Source organism: Canis lupus, chromosome 16, assembly GCF_048164855.1.
Source record: "Canis lupus baileyi chromosome 16, mCanLup2.hap1, whole genome shotgun sequence".
NCBI lineage: Eukaryota > Metazoa > Chordata > Mammalia > Carnivora > Canidae > Canis > Canis lupus.
The window spans coordinates 39,620,334-39,637,553 of record NC_132853.1 but is presented as its reverse complement, the minus strand read 5'-3'; the positions used below and the strand labels follow the sequence as shown (position 1 = coordinate 39,637,553).

The window sequence follows — 17,220 nt, the reverse complement described above, 5'->3', positions numbered from 1 at the left end:
GCAGGTGGATAGAAACAGGACTAAACCAGCATCCATGATCATACTTCCTCAGTGACCAGCAGTCCTGCTCTGATTTACCCAGAAATGAGTGTTTTCCCAGGCTGTGGGTATAAGCGGGGCATTTTGGGGTGAGTCGGTGACCCTAGTCCTAACCTTGTTAACCAGCAGAGTGAGATATTTAATGGCACTGACTCCACAGTTACTGTTTTCTCTTCCTCCCTCCCCCCGTGCCATCCCTTCTCCTCCTCTTTTCCCTCGTCTTTCTCCTCTGTCTTCCTTTAACACAAATTGTGCCCGCCTGCCTGCCTGCCATCGTGAAGGAGAAAATGTGGGGTCTGAGTGGAGAAAATCGTGGACTGTAGATGATGCCTTACACACGCCAGCCATAGAACTCAGATCTTCCTGTGTTCAGGACAATTTCTATGCAGCAGCAGATCCGCATCTCTATGCCTCGGGGCTGGCTGTTTTCATGCAACAGCAGGATGTCATGTTGCCTGGGTGTGTGCCGCACTGACAGAAACGCTCAACCAATGCTTCTGGAGAGTTGGTTTATGTGACTACAGGGCTGTCCTTGCTCCTGAAATAGGAGAATCCTGACATGGCTCTTTCTTTCTTTCTTTTTTTTTTTTTTCTGATATATTTCTCAGGATTGAGCCAGTTGAAAACTGTGACGCTGGCCTCCATCCTGTATCACTTCCCCACCTTCCAACCAGTGGGATCTGCCCTCCCTCCCGCAAGAAACCACATGCCTGAATGCTGTTCTTCAGAGTAGCTTCTGGGAAAAACCAAACTCTGACATTACCTATCTCTGTCCTGATTTCCTCACTTCTACCATGGGAACCTTAGGATGTACTTTAAGAATTCCTTCAAGGATTAGGAGGGAGGAGTTAAGTGGCAGAGAAGGAGGGGGCCATGGGCTTTCCTGATCCCTCCAACACAGCTCTGTTGAGGTCAGGTCACTTGGAACACCCAGGAAATTGATAGGAATGTGGGAAGAAGGACCTGTGTGGTTGGGGGCACATGGCCCCTGCAGGTATGAGGTGTGTTTAAGTGAATTGGGGGAGAGGAAAACTGTTGTGCCACGGAGGGGAGGGGGGCCGTTTCTGTGGGGGGAGAAAAGGGAGACAAAGAGAGAGGGGTTGAGAGAGTCCAGTGTTGGGTGCACACAAGAGGAAAAGTCCCTGGGGCACGTGTGTGGCTCAGTTTGTTCAGAGTCTGACTTTGGCTCCGGTCATGATCTCTGGGTCCTGGGGCTGAGGCCAGCATCAGGCTCTCTCAGTGGGAGCTCAGTGAGAGACCTCTCGTCCCTTCCTTCTTTGTCCCACACCCCTGCAATGCTCGCTTTCTCTCTCTTTCTCTGTCTCTCTGTCTCTCAAAAAAAAAAAATAGATGGATGACACAAAATGTAGGAGAGATTTTCATGAGGCAACGTAAATACAGCTTATGTTTTGCCCAACACATGTAGCTAGTGAGTAGCAGAAGAGGAATTTGAATAGTGTTCTTAACGATTCCAATTCTCATAACCAAGATCTACCGTAATCTCTGATAGAGAAACTAATGATTGAACATAAAATTGGAGATGAAGAGTTGCACAATTATTGAAGGAGAGTAGTACAGAAAACGGATAATGCAAGCTAGCATCATCCTCTGAAGTTGGCACAAACAGACGTAGGCCCCAAAATGGGGTGGGGGTGGAAGCTAGAAGCTCTATAGAACCTTTCCCTAGATTTCTGTCTGCAAGTTTTATAGGTTTAGGCTTTACATTTGGGGCTATAATCTATTTGAGTCGGATGTTGTATATGATATGAGGGTTGGGTTGAAGTTTATTTTGAGGAGTGGGGGGACATGTCTGTTTAATTGTTCCAACACCATCTGTTTAAAAGACTACACTTTCTCTGCCTATAAACTTGGCACCTTTCTGCAAAATTCAATGCCTAATCAACGTGTGTCTATTTGTGGACTCTCGGTTTTGTTGCACTGATTTCTATGTTCATCATTTCATGTGTAGCCCACCAAACAGCTCTGTTTTTGAAACCAAGATGGAGTTTCAGTGCACATGCAATTTTGAACAAGTTACTTTCCTCAACACTGGTTTCCTCAGCTCCAATATGGAAGTAGTGATGCTCACTTTCCAGGATTGTATGACAAATAAAGACTGTGCAGGTAAAGCATCTCTCTGAGTGCCCAGTGTGTGGCAGGTCCTCAGGAAATGTCAGGAATTCTTCCCATACGTTCTCTGCCTTGGAAACTTAAGTACTCTGGCAGAGAATTCCAGATACGTCCTCTAGGAAGAGGATACTCTCTGTCACATGTAGTGTGTTAACTATTCCAAAGCATTTTTATATCTCTTGAGAAGGTGGCCATGATCAAAACCTCTTATTTTCTGCCCAGAGCCTTCCTAATCCTTGTCCTGCTGGGTGCCTTGGCAGTTGTCTTTATTATTCAGCTTTTCACCCAAAGATCAAGGTTTCAACCTTTGGGGAGGTCACCTAACTAACATCCGTCTTGATTTGGAAGAGTGCATCCTTTCTGCTCCGTTTTTGTTTTCATTCTCCTTTATCCTCCTTTTCTTGAAAATTCGGATGTGAATTTCCTGTAGCCTATGTGTCTTTATCTGACAGAACACAGGAAGTTGGGGAAGCCTGGTGGCTCAGTGGTTGAGCATCTGCCTTCAGCTCAGGTGGTGATCCTGGGGTCCTGGAATGGAGTCCCACATCGACCCCCCAACAGGGAGCCTGTGCTCCCTCTGCCTATGTCTCAGCCTCTCTCCCGGTGTCTCTCACGAAGAAAGACAGAAAATCTTAAAAGAAAGGAACACAGGAAATCGTTCTCTTTTTGTTTACAGCCTGAGGACTGTGATTGGTCAAAGCTGTCTATGCCTACTGCATAGGTACCTCAACTATCAGGACTCTACAAACTTCTCTTCTCTGAACAATGTCCAGGTCAGGAGATCAAATTGCCTCAACGTTTGAGAGCCTTGGATTGTGGCCTGAGCTTGTGTGCTTGCAAGGCCGATTCTTCCTACCAATTTCTTTAAGATGAATGAAATGAGGGGCACTTGGGTGGCGCAGTCAGTGAAGCATCCACTCTTGGTTTTGGCTCCGATCATGATCTCAGGGTTGTGAGACTGAGTCCTGGGTCAGGCTCTATGCTCATGGGGGAAGTCTGTTTGAGATTCTCTCTCCAGCTCCCTCTGCCTTTCCCACTCATGCTCTCTCTCAAAATATAAATGAATAAATGAATGAATGAATGAATGAATGAATGAATAAATAAATAAATAACTCTTAAAAAAAGAGATAAATGCAATGATACCAGTACGCCAATCCATGACAACAAAGAACAGGTTCCCCTCGGCAAGAATGGGGCCAGGAACACTATATGTGCCAATGAACCTCATGTCAGAGAAGATGCAAAGCCCCTTTTCATTAGCCAGAACTCTTAAAGGCATATTGGTCATAAAGCTGAGAAGAATGTTTAGGAAGACGTTTGTAGACTGAAATGGTTCTCTATAGGAAAGATATAATAATTTCCTTTGTTATTGAAACAACTCAAAATGTATGCCCCATCACCAGGATTATTTCTATTTTTAGAAAGATGTAACTAAAAATGTCCTTGACCTGAAATCAAAGGACCTGCTTCTGTCAATTATTTGCTGTATGGTCAAGCATTTCCTGCTCTCTAAGTGAGAATGAAAATGGAATGATAATCTTGGCTCTGCCTGATTTGTGGGACAATTGTGATGACTGAATGAGATAATAAATATATTGAAGCTACAATTTACTTTTGGGCGTCATATCTACGTATACATATATATATATACACATATATATGTATATATACATATATACATATACTTAAAGTAAAACTTCAAGAAGGACTTCATAAAGGAAGTGCTGTAATAACACACACACACGTACACACACACACACACACACAGACAGGAAAAACGACATGAACATACAAACATTGGATGCAGGATGACACAGATTTTATTAGGAAAGAACGGAAGGAAGAAAGTTCAAAGCCATTGCAAAGGGCTTAGTAACCTGGCAGGACTTACTAACTATAATGCATCTATCTAAAAAGATGATCAGTACTGATCACTGCGGAGAGCTAACTATGCACTCATAAGAATGTGTTTCTATGCCGTAGAAGTGAAAGGTGATGATCACTTTTCGGAGACTGAGAGTGTGAATCAGTGGATGTTGACCAGCATCTGGGGTTGACCAAATGTTGTGGCTCAGCAATTGCTACAGTAAGCCAGAGACACTAGAATACAATCAAATTGAAGTAGATTGCATTCCCTCCATAGACTCATAAGCATTGCTGAGAAAGATGACAGGGGCAGTGTAAGCATGTGTTCCCAGGAAAGCCGAGGGAGCAACTTCTTGTAAGACAGGAACTTTGGCAAAGTGGCGTAGGATATATATTCCGGTGAGTGCTGAGTCTATAGCAAGTTGCTCAGCAGCAGCAAGGCTGGCAGCAGCTGGATCCACAGCCCTGGGCTAGGCACCCGGGCAGGCAGCAGCAGGTGGGCTGGTAGCAGGTTCTCCTGCAGATAACGGGGGTGCAGCAAGCTGGCTGGGAGCAGGGAGTGCAGCAGCAACTGGGGTGGCAGCAAGGCTGGCAGCAGCTGGACACACAGCATGTGGGCTTGCAGCAGGTGGTCCTACAGCAGGTGGTTTGACAGCAAGTTGGGCGGCAGCAGCAAGGCTGGCAGCAGCTGGACCCGCAGCCACTGGACCCACAGCAGCTGGGCTGGCAGCAGCTGGACACACAGCATGCGGGCTTGCAGCAGGTGGTCCTACAGCAGGTGGTCTGACAGCACGTTGGGCGGCAGCAGCAAGGCTGGCAGCAGCTGGACACACAGCATGCGGGCTTGCAGCACGTGGTCCTACAGCAGGTGGTCTGACAGCACGTTGGGCGGCAGCAGCAAGGCTGGCAGCAGCTGGACACACAGCATGCGGGCTTGCAGCACGTGGTCCTACAGCAGGTGGTCTGACAGCACGTTGGGCGGCAGCAGCAAGGCTGGCAGCAGCTGGACCCGCAGCCGCTGGACCCACAGCAGCTGGGTTGGCAGCAGCTGGACACAGAGCATGCGGGCTTGCAGCACGTGGTCCTGCAGCAGGTGGTGTGACAGCACGTTGGGCGGCAGCAGCAAGGCTCGCAGCAGCTGGATCCACAGCAGCTGGGTTCGCAGCAGGTGGTCCTGCAGCACGTGGGCTGGCAGCACGGGGAGCAGCACGATTCACTCATGGTGTCGCAGGTGGAGGCGTGGGCTTCTGTTCTGAGGTGACGTTCTCAGATTCTGACTGATGCCTCCTTCCATTCTGGGGCTTTTATACACTGGACCCCCTCACCCCCAACGTATGGACCAATGGGCAGGACTTCCCTTGTTTATACCGTTTTCCATAGTCACTGGCGGCTGGTAGAAGAGGAAGTTCCCTAAGTGTTAGGAATCCCTAGAGAATGGGTGCTTAACATGTTTTAATTGAGAGTAACTCATAGGAAGATTGTCAGAGGGAAGCAAGGTGGTCACGTTAGCAGCCTCGTTCTTGCTTCCGGGGCCGTGGGATCACGTGATGCAGTTCCTGGGAAGTGGTTGGTGAGTCAGTTTCGTGCTCCTTGCCCAGCATTGGTAGTTTGGCTGCATGCAGACTGGGAGTATCCCTGAGGTGAAGGGAGCTTGATGGTTATATGTTCATAGTGATGAATTGCAATCATGCTGGAGCCCGAGTCTGTTTCCCCAAAGTGCCTCATTCCAGAGGCCCGCAGGCATCTGTCTCTTGGAGCACCCTACCTCGTTTGCATAGGGCAGTGCATTCAAAGAAACTTGGGTGGAGGACATCTGGCATCATGTCTTCCATATGTCAAGGCCGAATCGAGCAGGTGGATAGAAACAGGACTAAACCAGCATCCATGATCATACTTCCTCAGTGACCAGCAGTCCTGCTCTGATTTACCCAGAAATGAGTGTTTTCCCAGGCTGTGGGTATAAGCGGGGCATTTTGGGGTGAGTCGGTGACCCTAGTCCTAACCTTGTTAACCAGCAGAGTGAGATATTTAATGGCACTGACTCCACAGTTACTGTTTTCTCTTCCTCCCTCCCCCCGTGCCATCCCTTCTCCTCCTCTTTTCCCTCGTCTTTCTCCTCTGTCTTCCTTTAACACAAATTGTGCCCGCCTGCCTGCCTGCCATCGTGAAGGAGAAAATGTGGGGTCTGAGTGGAGAAAATCGTGGACTGTAGATGATGCCTTACACACGCCAGCCATAGAACTCAGATCTTCCTGTGTTCAGGACAATTTCTATGCAGCAGCAGATCCGCATCTCTATGCCTCGGGGCTGGCTGTTTTCATGCAACAGCAGGATGTCATGTTGCCTGGGTGTGTGCCGCACTGACAGAAACGCTCAACCAATGCTTCTGGAGAGTTGGTTTATGTGACTACAGGGCTGTCCTTGCTCCTGAAATAGGAGAATCCTGACATGGCTCTTTCTTTCTTTCTTTTTTTTTTTTTTCTGATATATTTCTCAGGATTGAGCCAGTTGAAAACTGTGACGCTGGCCTCCATCCTGTATCACTTCCCCACCTTCCAACCAGTGGGATCTGCCCTCCCTCCCGCAAGAAACCACATGCCTGAATGCTGTTCTTCAGAGTAGCTTCTGGGAAAAACCAAACTCTGACATTACCTATCTCTGTCCTGATTTCCTCACTTCTACCATGGGAACCTTAGGATGTACTTTAAGAATTCCTTCAAGGATTAGGAGGGAGGAGTTAAGTGGCAGAGAAGGAGGGGGCCATGGGCTTTCCTGATCCCTCCAACACAGCTCTGTTGAGGTCAGGTCACTTGGAACACCCAGGAAATTGATAGGAATGTGGGAAGAAGGACCTGTGTGGTTGGGGGCACATGGCCCCTGCAGGTATGAGGTGTGTTTAAGTGAATTGGGGGAGAGGAAAACTGTTGTGCCACGGAGGGGAGGGGGGCCGTTTCTGTGGGGGGAGAAAAGGGAGACAAAGAGAGAGGGGTTGAGAGAGTCCAGTGTTGGGTGCACACAAGAGGAAAAGTCCCTGGGGCACGTGTGTGGCTCAGTTTGTTCAGAGTCTGACTTTGGCTCAGGTCATGATCTCTGGGTCCTGGGGCTGAGGCCAGCATCAGGCTCTCTCAGTGGGAGCTCAGTGAGAGACCTCTCGTCCCTTCCTTCTTTGTCCCACACCCCTGCAATGCTCGCTTTCTCTCTCTTTCTCTGTCTCTCTGTCTCTCAAAAAAAAAAAATAGATGGATGACACAAAATGTAGGAGAGATTTTCATGAGGCAACGTAAATACAGCTTATGTTTTGCCCAACACATGTAGCTAGTGAGTAGCAGAAGAGGAATTTGAATAGTGTTCTTAACGATTCCAATTCTCATAACCAAGATCTACCATAATCTCTGATAGAGAAACTAATGATTGAACATAAAATTGGAGATGAAGAGTTGCACAATTATTGAAGGAGAGTAGTACAGAAAACGGATAATGCAAGCTAGCATCATCCTCTGAAGTTGGCACAAACAGACGTAGGCCCCAAAATGGGGTGGGGGTGGAAGCTAGAAGCTCTATAGAACCTTTCCCTAGATTTCTGTCTGCAAGTTTTATAGGTTTAGGCTTTACATTTGGGGCTATAATCTATTTGAGTCGGATGTTGTATATGATATGAGGGTTGGGTTGAAGTTTATTTTGAGGAGTGGGGGGACATGTCTGTTTAATTGTTCCAACACCATCTGTTTAAAAGACTACACTTTCTCTGCCTATAAACTTGGCACCTTTCTGCAAAATTCAATGCCTAATCAACGTGTGTCTATTTGTGGACTCTCGGTTTTGTTGCACTGATTTCTATGTTCATCATTTCATGTGTAGCCCACCAAACAGCTCTGTTTTTGAAACCAAGATGGAGTTTCAGTGCACATGCAATTTTGAACAAGTTACTTTCCTCAACACTGGTTTCCTCAGCTCCAATATGGAAGTAGTGATGCTCACTTTCCAGGATTGTATGACAAATAAAGACTGTGCAGGTAAAGCATCTCTCTGAGTGCCCAGTGTGTGGCAGGTCCTCAGGAAATGTCAGGAATTCTTCCCATACGTTCTCTGCCTTGGAAACTTAAGTACTCTGGCAGAGAATTCCAGATACGTCCTCTAGGAAGAGGATACTCTCTGTCACATGTAGTGTGTTAACTATTCCAAAGCATTTTTATATCTCTTGAGAAGGTGGCCATGATCAAAACCTCTTATTTTCTGCCCAGAGCCTTCCTAATCCTTGTCCTGCTGGGTGCCTTGGCAGTTGTCTTTATTATTCAGCTTTTCACCCAAAGATCAAGGTTTCAACCTTTGGGGAGGTCACCTAACTAACATCCGTCTTGATTTGGAAGAGTGCATCCTTTCTGCTCCGTTTTTGTTTTCATTCTCCTTTATCCTCCTTTTCTTGAAAATTCGGATGTGAATTTCCTGTAGCCTATGTGTCTTTATCTGACAGAACACAGGAAGTTGGGGAAGCCTGGTGGCTCAGTGGTTGAGCATCTGCCTTCAGCTCAGGTGGTGATCCTGGGGTCCTGGAATGGAGTCCCACATCGACCCCCCAACAGGGAGCCTGTGCTCCCTCTGCCTATGTCTCAGCCTCTCTCCCGGTGTCTCTCACGAAGAAAGACAGAAAATCTTAAAAGAAAGGAACACAGGAAATCGTTCTCTTTTTGTTTACAGCCTGAGGACTGTGATTGGTCAAAGCTGTCTATGCCTACTGCATAGGTACCTCAACTATCAGGACTCTACAAACTTCTCTTCTCTGAACAATGTCCAGGTCAGGAGATCAAATTGCCCCAAAGTTTGAGAGCCTTGGATTGTGGCCTGAGCTTGTGTGCTTGCAAGGCCGATTCTTCCTACCAATTTCTTTAAGATGAATGAAATGAGGGGCACTTGGGTGGCGCAGTCAGTGAAGCATCCACTCTTGGTTTTGGCTCCGATCATGATCTCAGGGTTGTGAGACTGAGTCCTGGGTCAGGCTCTATGCTCATGGGGGAAGTCTGTTTGAGATTCTCTCTCCAGCTCCCTCTGCCTTTCCCACTCATGCTCTCTCTCAAAATATAAATGAATAAATGAATGAATGAATGAATGAATAAAAAAATAAATAAATAACTCTTAAAAAAAGAGATAAATGCAATGATACCAGTACGCCAATCCATGACCACAAAGAACAGGTTCCCCTCGGCAAGAATGGGGCCAGGAACACTATATGTGCCAATGAACCTCATGTCAGAGAAGATGCAAAGCCCCTTTTCATTAGCCAGAACTCTTAAAGGCATATTGGTCATAAAGCTGAGAAGAATGTTTAGGAAGAGGTTTGTAGACTGAAATGGTTCTCTATAGGAAAGATATAATAATTTCCTTTGTTATTGAAACAACTCAAAATGTATGCCCCATCACCAGGATTATTTCTATTTTTAGAAAGATGTAACTAAAAATGTCCTTGACCTGAAATCAAAGGACCTGCTTCTGTCAATTATTTGCTGTATGGTCAAGCATTTCCTGCTCTCTAAGTGAGAATGAAAATGGAATGATAATCTTGGCTCTGCCTGATTTGTGGGACAATTGTGATGACTGAATGAGATAATAAATATATTGAAGCTACAATTTACTTTTGGGCGTCATATCTACGTATACATATATATATATACACATATATATGTATATATACATATATACATATACTTAAAGTAAAACTTCAAGAAGGACTTCATAAAGGAAGTGCTGTAATAACACACACACACGTACACACACACACACACACACAGACAGGAAAAACGACATGAACATACAAACATTGGATGCAGGATGACACAGATTTTATTAGGAAAGAACGGAAGGAAGAAAGTTCAAAGCCATTGCAAAGGGCTTAGTAACCTGGCAGGACTTACTAACTATAATGCATCTATCTAAAAAGATGATCAGTACTGATCACTGCGGAGAGCTAACTATGCACTCATAAGAATGTGTTTCTATGCCGTAGAAGTGAAAGGTGATGATCACTTTTCGGAGACTGAGAGTGTGAATCAGTGGATGTTGACCAGCATCTGGGGTTGACCAAATGTTGTGGCTCAGCAATTGCTACAGTAAGCCAGAGACACTAGAATACAATCAAATTGAAGTAGATTGCATTCCCTCCATAGACTCATAAGCATTGCTGAGAAAGATGACAGGGGCAGTGTAAGCATGTGTTCCCAGGAAAGCCGAGGGAGCAACTTCTTGTAAGACAGGAACTTTGGCAAAATGGCGTAGGATATATATTCCGGTGAGTGCTGAGTCTATAGCAAGTTGCTCAGCAGCAGCAAGGCTGGCAGCAGCTGGATCCACAGCCCTGGGCTAGGCACCCGGGCAGGCAGCAGCAGGTGGGCTGGTAGCAGGTTCTCCTGCAGATAACGGGGGTGCAGCAAGCTGGCTGGGAGCAGGGAGTGCAGCAGCAACTGGGGTGGCAGCAAGGCTGGCAGCAGCTGGACACACAGCATGTGGGCTTGCAGCAGGTGGTCCTACAGCAGGTGGTTTGACAGCAAGTTGGGCGGCAGCAGCAAGGCTGGCAGCAGCTGGACCCGCAGCCACTGGACCCACAGCAGCTGGGCTGGCAGCAGCTGGACACACAGCATGCGGGCTTGCAGCAGGTGGTCCTACAGCAGGTGGTCTGACAGCACGTTGGGCGGCAGCAGCAAGGCTGGCAGCAGCTGGACACACAGCATGCGGGCTTGCAGCACGTGGTCCTACAGCAGGTGGTCTGACAGCACGTTGGGCGGCAGCAGCAAGGCTGGCAGCAGCTGGACACACAGCATGCGGGCTTGCAGCACGTGGTCCTACAGCAGGTGGTCTGACAGCACGTTGGGCGGCAGCAGCAAGGCTGGCAGCAGCTGGACCCGCAGCCGCTGGACCCACAGCAGCTGGGTTGGCAGCAGCTGGACACAGAGCATGCGGGCTTGCAGCACGTGGTCCTGCAGCAGGTGGTGTGACAGCACGTTGGGCGGCAGCAGCAAGGCTCGCAGCAGCTGGATCCACAGCAGCTGGGTTCGCAGCAGGTGGTCCTGCAGCACGTGGGCTGGCAGCACGGGGAGCAGCACGATTCACTCATGGTGTCGCAGGTGGAGGCGTGGGCTTCTGTTCTGAGGTGACGTTCTCAGATTCTGACTGATGCCTCCTTCCATTCTGGGGCTTTTATACACTGGACCCCCTCACCCCCAACGTATGGACCAATGGGCAGGACTTCCCTTGTTTATACCGTTTTCCATAGTCACTGGCGGCTGGTAGAAGAGGAAGTTCCCTAAGTGTTAGGAATCCCTAGAGAATGGGTGCTTAACATGTTTTAATTGAGAGTAACTCATAGGAAGATTGTCAGAGGGAAGCAAGGTGGTCACGTTAGCAGCCTCGTTCTTGCTTCCGGGGCCGTGGGATCACGTGATGCAGTTCCTGGGAAGTGGTTGGTGAGTCAGTTTCGTGCTCCTTGCCCAGCATTGGTAGTTTGGCTGCATGCAGACTGGGAGTATCCCTGAGGTGAAGGGAGCTTGATGGTTATATGTTCATAGTGATGAATTGCAATCATGCTGGAGCCCGAGTCTGTTTCCCCAAAGTGCCTCATTCCAGAGGCCCGCAGGCATCTGTCTCTTGGAGCACCCTACCTCGTTTGCATAGGGCAGTGCATTCAAAGAAACTTGGGTGGAGGACATCTGGCATCATGTCTTCCATATGTCAAGGCCGAATCGAGCAGGTGGATAGAAACAGGACTAAACCAGCATCCATGATCATACTTCCTCAGTGACCAGCAGTCCTGCTCTGATTTACCCAGAAATGAGTGTTTTCCCAGGCTGTGGGTATAAGCGGGGCATTTTGGGGTGAGTCGGTGACCCTAGTCCTAACCTTGTTAACCAGCAGAGTGAGATATTTAATGGCACTGACTCCACAGTTACTGTTTTCTCTTCCTCCCTCCCCCCGTGCCATCCCTTCTCCTCCTCTTTTCCCTCGTCTTTCTCCTCTGTCTTCCTTTAACACAAATTGTGCCCGCCTGCCTGCCTGCCATCGTGAAGGAGAAAATGTGGGGTCTGAGTGGAGAAAATCGTGGACTGTAGATGATGCCTTACACACGCCAGCCATAGAACTCAGATCTTCCTGTGTTCAGGACAATTTCTATGCAGCAGCAGATCCGCATCTCTATGCCTCGGGGCTGGCTGTTTTCATGCAACAGCAGGATGTCATGTTGCCTGGGTGTGTGCCGCACTGACAGAAACGCTCAACCAATGCTTCTGCAGAGTTGGTTTATGTGACTACAGGGCTGTCCTTGCTCCTGAAATAGGAGAATCCTGACATGGCTCTTTCTTTCTTTCTTTTTTTTTTTTTTCTGATATATTTCTCAGGATTGAGCCAGTTGAAAACTGTGACGCTGGCCTCCATCCTGTATCACTTCCCCACCTTCCAACCAGTGGGATCTGCCCTCCCTCCCGCAAGAAACCACATGCCTGAATGCTGTTCTTCAGAGTAGCTTCTGGGAAAAACCAAACTCTGACATTACCTATCTCTGTCCTGATTTCCTCACTTCTACCATGGGAACCTTAGGATGTACTTTAAGAATTCCTTCAAGGATTAGGAGGGAGGAGTTAAGTGGCAGAGAAGGAGGGGGCCATGGGCTTTCCTGATCCCTCCAACACAGCTCTGTTGAGGTCAGGTCACTTGGAACACCCAGGAAATTGATAGGAATGTGGGAAGAAGGACCTGTGTGGTTGGGGGCACATGGCCCTGCAGGTATGAGGTGTGTTTAAGTGAATTGGGGGAGAGGAAAACTGTTGTGCCACGGAGGGGAGGGGGGCCGTTTCTGTGGGGAGAGGAAAGGTAGACAAATAGAGAGAGGTTGAGAGAGTCGTGTGTTGGGTGCACACAAGAGGAAAAGTCCCTGGGGCACGTGTGTGGCTCAGTTTGTTCAGAGTCTGAATTTGGCTCAGGTTATGTCTCTGGGGTCTGGGGCTGAGGCCAGCATCAGGCTCCCTCAGTGTTTGCTCTATGGGGAGTCTGCTATTGCCCTCCTCTCCCTCTGTCCCTTCTTCTTTCTTCTTTTACTCTCTGTCAAATAAATAAATAGGATTTAACTATAAAAAATGATGTAATCTTAGTGGACTCTCAACTTTCGGAACCAAGTTTTCTTTGTGTCACAGTGTTTTTCAGTTGTGCATCTCATTCTCCGATGTTATGGGAGTCTACTTTTGGATCTTTGTCATATCCTTTTGGGGAAAAGGAAGGCACCAGCTGTAGAGGCCTAAAGTGTTGTCGGGATCTCCCGAGTCTCAGTGGGCTTGGTCCCCTTCTGCAATACATGTGAAAGAGGCTATATTGCCTCTCTAAGGACAAATGATCCTGCAGGTGGTAGCTAGTAGCCTGTCTCTCACTGGTGATGAGATGTATACACAGGGTAGATAACCTGGTGATGCTTTTTCAGCTGCTACTCACAGATTTCACACACTGTGCAGGAATGCGACTGCTTTTCTGGCACTGAGGGAGCTAGATACAGCCTGGTAGGGAGCTCTTCTTCAGTGGAGGCAGTGGATCTATGCAGAGGAGATGTGAAGATTTGAATCCCCGCCACGTGCCAAAGAGAAAATGTAGGAGGCTGATGGTCCTTGGTTTTCTGTGAGGGCTTCCTGAACAGCAGGGGATATGAGACACCCTGTCTAATGACAACAGAGTGGGGTGATCCCATATTCCCCTCACCACCAACAGGGTCAGACTTCAAAGAACAATGCAGTGGGCCCCAATGGAGGTAGCAGCTGCTTACTTCAAAGCCTGTCCTCATGCCCCGTGCTTCGCAAGTGCATATTCCCTGGTTAGCACTGATTGAGCCAGTACAATGGGCCTCTCCCTCAAACAGCAGCACAGATAGCACCCCACTTGCGCCAAGCCTACTGATCATACAGTGCTTCAAAGCATCATGTTCAGTTCTGTTGGAAATACCATCAGATGTTTGTTTTCTTTTCCTTCTTCTTTTTTTCCCCTTTAGAATCAGGCTTATAATTATTTGTTTGTTTCATTCCTTTTTCCATTTTCCTTCCAATAAAGCTTTTGTTTTTACTTTTTTTTTCTTTGAAATCAGGCTTATAGTCTTTGGGTTTTTTATCTTACCTTTTCCTTTTCTGTATCTTTTTTTGATCAGACGTTTTCTTTTCTTATTTCTTTTTTCTTAGGCTTATTTTAACAAATCAAAGCATACCTAGTTAAAGGCCCAAACTATCCCCACTGCAAGCAAGGAGGAACTCTGCAGAGGACAACTCGTGGGAAATAAGACCCAAAATGCAACAGCAAAGTGCAAAGAGTATATACCAAAAGCATTTGCTGAAGTGCCAGGCCCTGGAAAGTATATGACCCCTTTTTAATATAGTATTACTCTCTGGTGCAGAAAATATAACAAGCTTCCATAATATGCAAAAGACAGAAACTTAGCCAAAATGACAAGATGGAAGAACTCTCCTCAAAAGAAAGTTAAAGAAGAAATCAGAGGCAGGGAACTTGCTCAAAACAGATATAAGCAATATATCTGAATAAGAATTTAGAACAGCAGCCATAAGAATATTAGATGTGCTTGAAAAAAGAGCACAGAAGACACCAGGGATTTCTCTGTTTTCTCTGGAAGCCCCTGCTACAGAGATAAAGGACCTAAAAATAGGCTGAAATTAAAAAATGCTATAACTGAGATGCAAAAACAACTGGATATAATCACGAGGACTGAAGAAGCAGAGAATAGGTGATATAGAAGATAAAATTATGGAAAATAATAAAGCTGAGAAGAGGGAAAGGAAACTATTATATCATGAAGGTAGACTTAGGGAACTCAGCAATTCCATAAACAAACAAAAAACTTGTATCATAGAAGTCCTAGAAGAAGAGGAGGAAAAAGGGGCCGAAGGTATATTTGAACAAATTATAGCTGAGGATTTCCCTAATCTGAGTAAGAAAATAGGCATTCAAGTCCAAGATGCATAAATAACTCCCCTCAAAATCAACAAAAACAGGTCAACACCATAATATATTATAGTAAAACTTGCAAAACACAAAGATAGGGAATTCAGAAAGCCACTAGGGACAAAAGGTCCTTAACTTACAAGAATAGACACATAAAGTTAGCAGCTGACACGTCCACTGAGACCTGGCAGGCCATAAAGGAGTGGATGGAAGTATTCAAAGTGCTAAATGGGAACAATATGCAGCCAAGAATACTTTATCCAGCAAAGCTGTCATTCAAAATACAAGGAGAGATAAAGAGTTTCCAAGACAAGCAGAAACTATAAGAGTTTGTGAATGTTAAACCAGCTTTGCAAGAAATATTAAAGGGGACACTGGGAAAAAGAGAACAAAAGCAATACAGACTAAAAAGGAACACAGACAATCTACAGGAACAGTAACTTTATAGGTAATACAATAACACTAAATTCATATTTTTCAATAATTACTCTGAATATAAAAGGCCTAGATGCTCTAATAAAAAGACAAAGGGCATCAGAATGGGTAATAAAAGGACCCATCAATCTGCTGCTTACAAGAGATTCATTTTAGACCCAAAGACACCTCCACATTGAAAGTGACAGGGTGGAGAACCATTTAATGTCCATCTAATGGACATCAAAAGAAAGCTGGAATTACTATCTGAGAAGAAGATCTAACAATTGTAAATATTTATGGCCCTAACTTGGGATCAGCCAAATATATAAATCAATTAATAATAAACTTAAAGAAATTCATTGATAATAATGCAATAATATTAGGGGACTTTAACATCTCACTCACAGCAAGGGATGTATAATCTAAGCAGAAAATAAACAAGGAAACAAGGGCTCTGAATGACACACTAGACCAGATGGACTTAACAGATATATTCAGAGCTTTTCATCTTAAGACAGTAGAATCTTTCTTTTCAAGTGCACAGGGAAAATTATCCAGAATAGATCACAGACTGGGTCACAAATCAGGCCTCAACTGGTACAGAAAGATTGAAATCATACCATGCATACTTTCAGACCACAATGCTATGAAACATCAAGTCAATCACAAGAAAAAAATTGGAAAAGACCAAAATACATGGAGATTAAAGAACATTCAACTAAAGAATGAATGGGTTAACCAGGAAATTAAGAAGAATTAAAAAATGTATGGAAGTAAATGAAAATAAAAGCAAACAGTCCAAAATCTTTGGGATGTAACAAAGGCAGTCTTAAGAGGGAAGTAGATAGCAATACAGGCCTTCTGCAAGAGGCAAGAAAAGTTTCAAATAAAAACCTAACCTTACACCTAGGTGAGCTGGAAAAAGAATAGCAAATAGAGCCTAAGTCCAGCCAGAGAAGGGAAATAATAAAGATTAGAGCAGAAATCAATGATACAGAAATTAAAAATAAGAGAGAACAGATCAATGAAACCAGGAGTTGGTTCTTTGAAAGAATTAACAAAATGGGTAAATATCAGAAAGGGAGACAGAACGTAAAGACTGCTAACTCTGGGAAACGAACTAGGGGTGGTAGAAGGGGAGGAGGGTGGGGGTGGGAGTGAATGGGTGATGGGCACTGGGGGTTATTCTGTATGTTGGTAAATTGAACACCAATAAAAAATAAAGTAAAAAAAATTAAAAAATGGGTAAATCCCTAGCCAGGCTTATCAAAAATAAAAGATAAAGGATCCAAATAAGTAAAATCATAAAGGAAAGAGGAGATTCCCACCAACAGTGCAAGAGCATTCCCCTTTCTCCACATCCACTCCAATATTTGTTATTTCTTGTCTTGTTAATTTTCCCCATTCTCACTGGAGTGAGGTGGTATCTCATTGTGGTTTTGATTTGTATTTCCCTGATGGCAAGTGATGCAGAGTATTTTCTCATGTGCTTGTTGGCCATACTATGCCTTCTTTGGTGAAATTTCTGTTCATGTCTTTTGCCCATTTCATTATTGGATTGTTTGTCTTGGGTGTTGAGTTTAATAAGTTCTTTATAGATCTTGGATACTAGCCCTTTATCTGATAGGTCATTTGCAAATATCTTCTCCCATTCTGTAGGTTGTCTTTTAGTTTTGTTGACTGTTTCTTTGCCATACAGAAGTCTTTTTAACTTGATCAAGTCCCAATAGTTCATTTTTGATTTTGTTTCCCTTGCCTTCATAGATGTATCTTGTAAGAAGTTGTTGTGGCCAAGATAAA

The 17,220-nt window shown here is 45.6% G+C and overlaps 2 protein-coding genes across 2 annotated transcripts; both read right to left on the bottom strand.

The window, feature by feature from the left end:
• Window positions 1-3,966: 3,966 nt before the first annotated feature.
• Window positions 3,967-5,569, bottom strand: LOC140606722 (uncharacterized). Its single transcript, XM_072780504.1, has one exon. It carries the CDS (start codon window positions 5,254-5,256, stop codon window positions 4,462-4,464), a length of 795 nt encoding a protein of 264 aa, XP_072636605.1. The 5' UTR covers window positions 5,257-5,569; the 3' UTR covers window positions 3,967-4,461.
• A 4,278-nt stretch (window positions 5,570-9,847) lies between these two features.
• On the bottom strand, window positions 9,848-11,417 carry LOC140606721 (uncharacterized). The gene has a single exon (XM_072780503.1). It carries the CDS (start codon window positions 11,135-11,137, stop codon window positions 10,343-10,345), a length of 795 nt encoding a protein of 264 aa, XP_072636604.1. The 5' UTR covers window positions 11,138-11,417; the 3' UTR covers window positions 9,848-10,342.
• Between the last annotated feature and the right edge of the window lie 5,803 nt (window positions 11,418-17,220).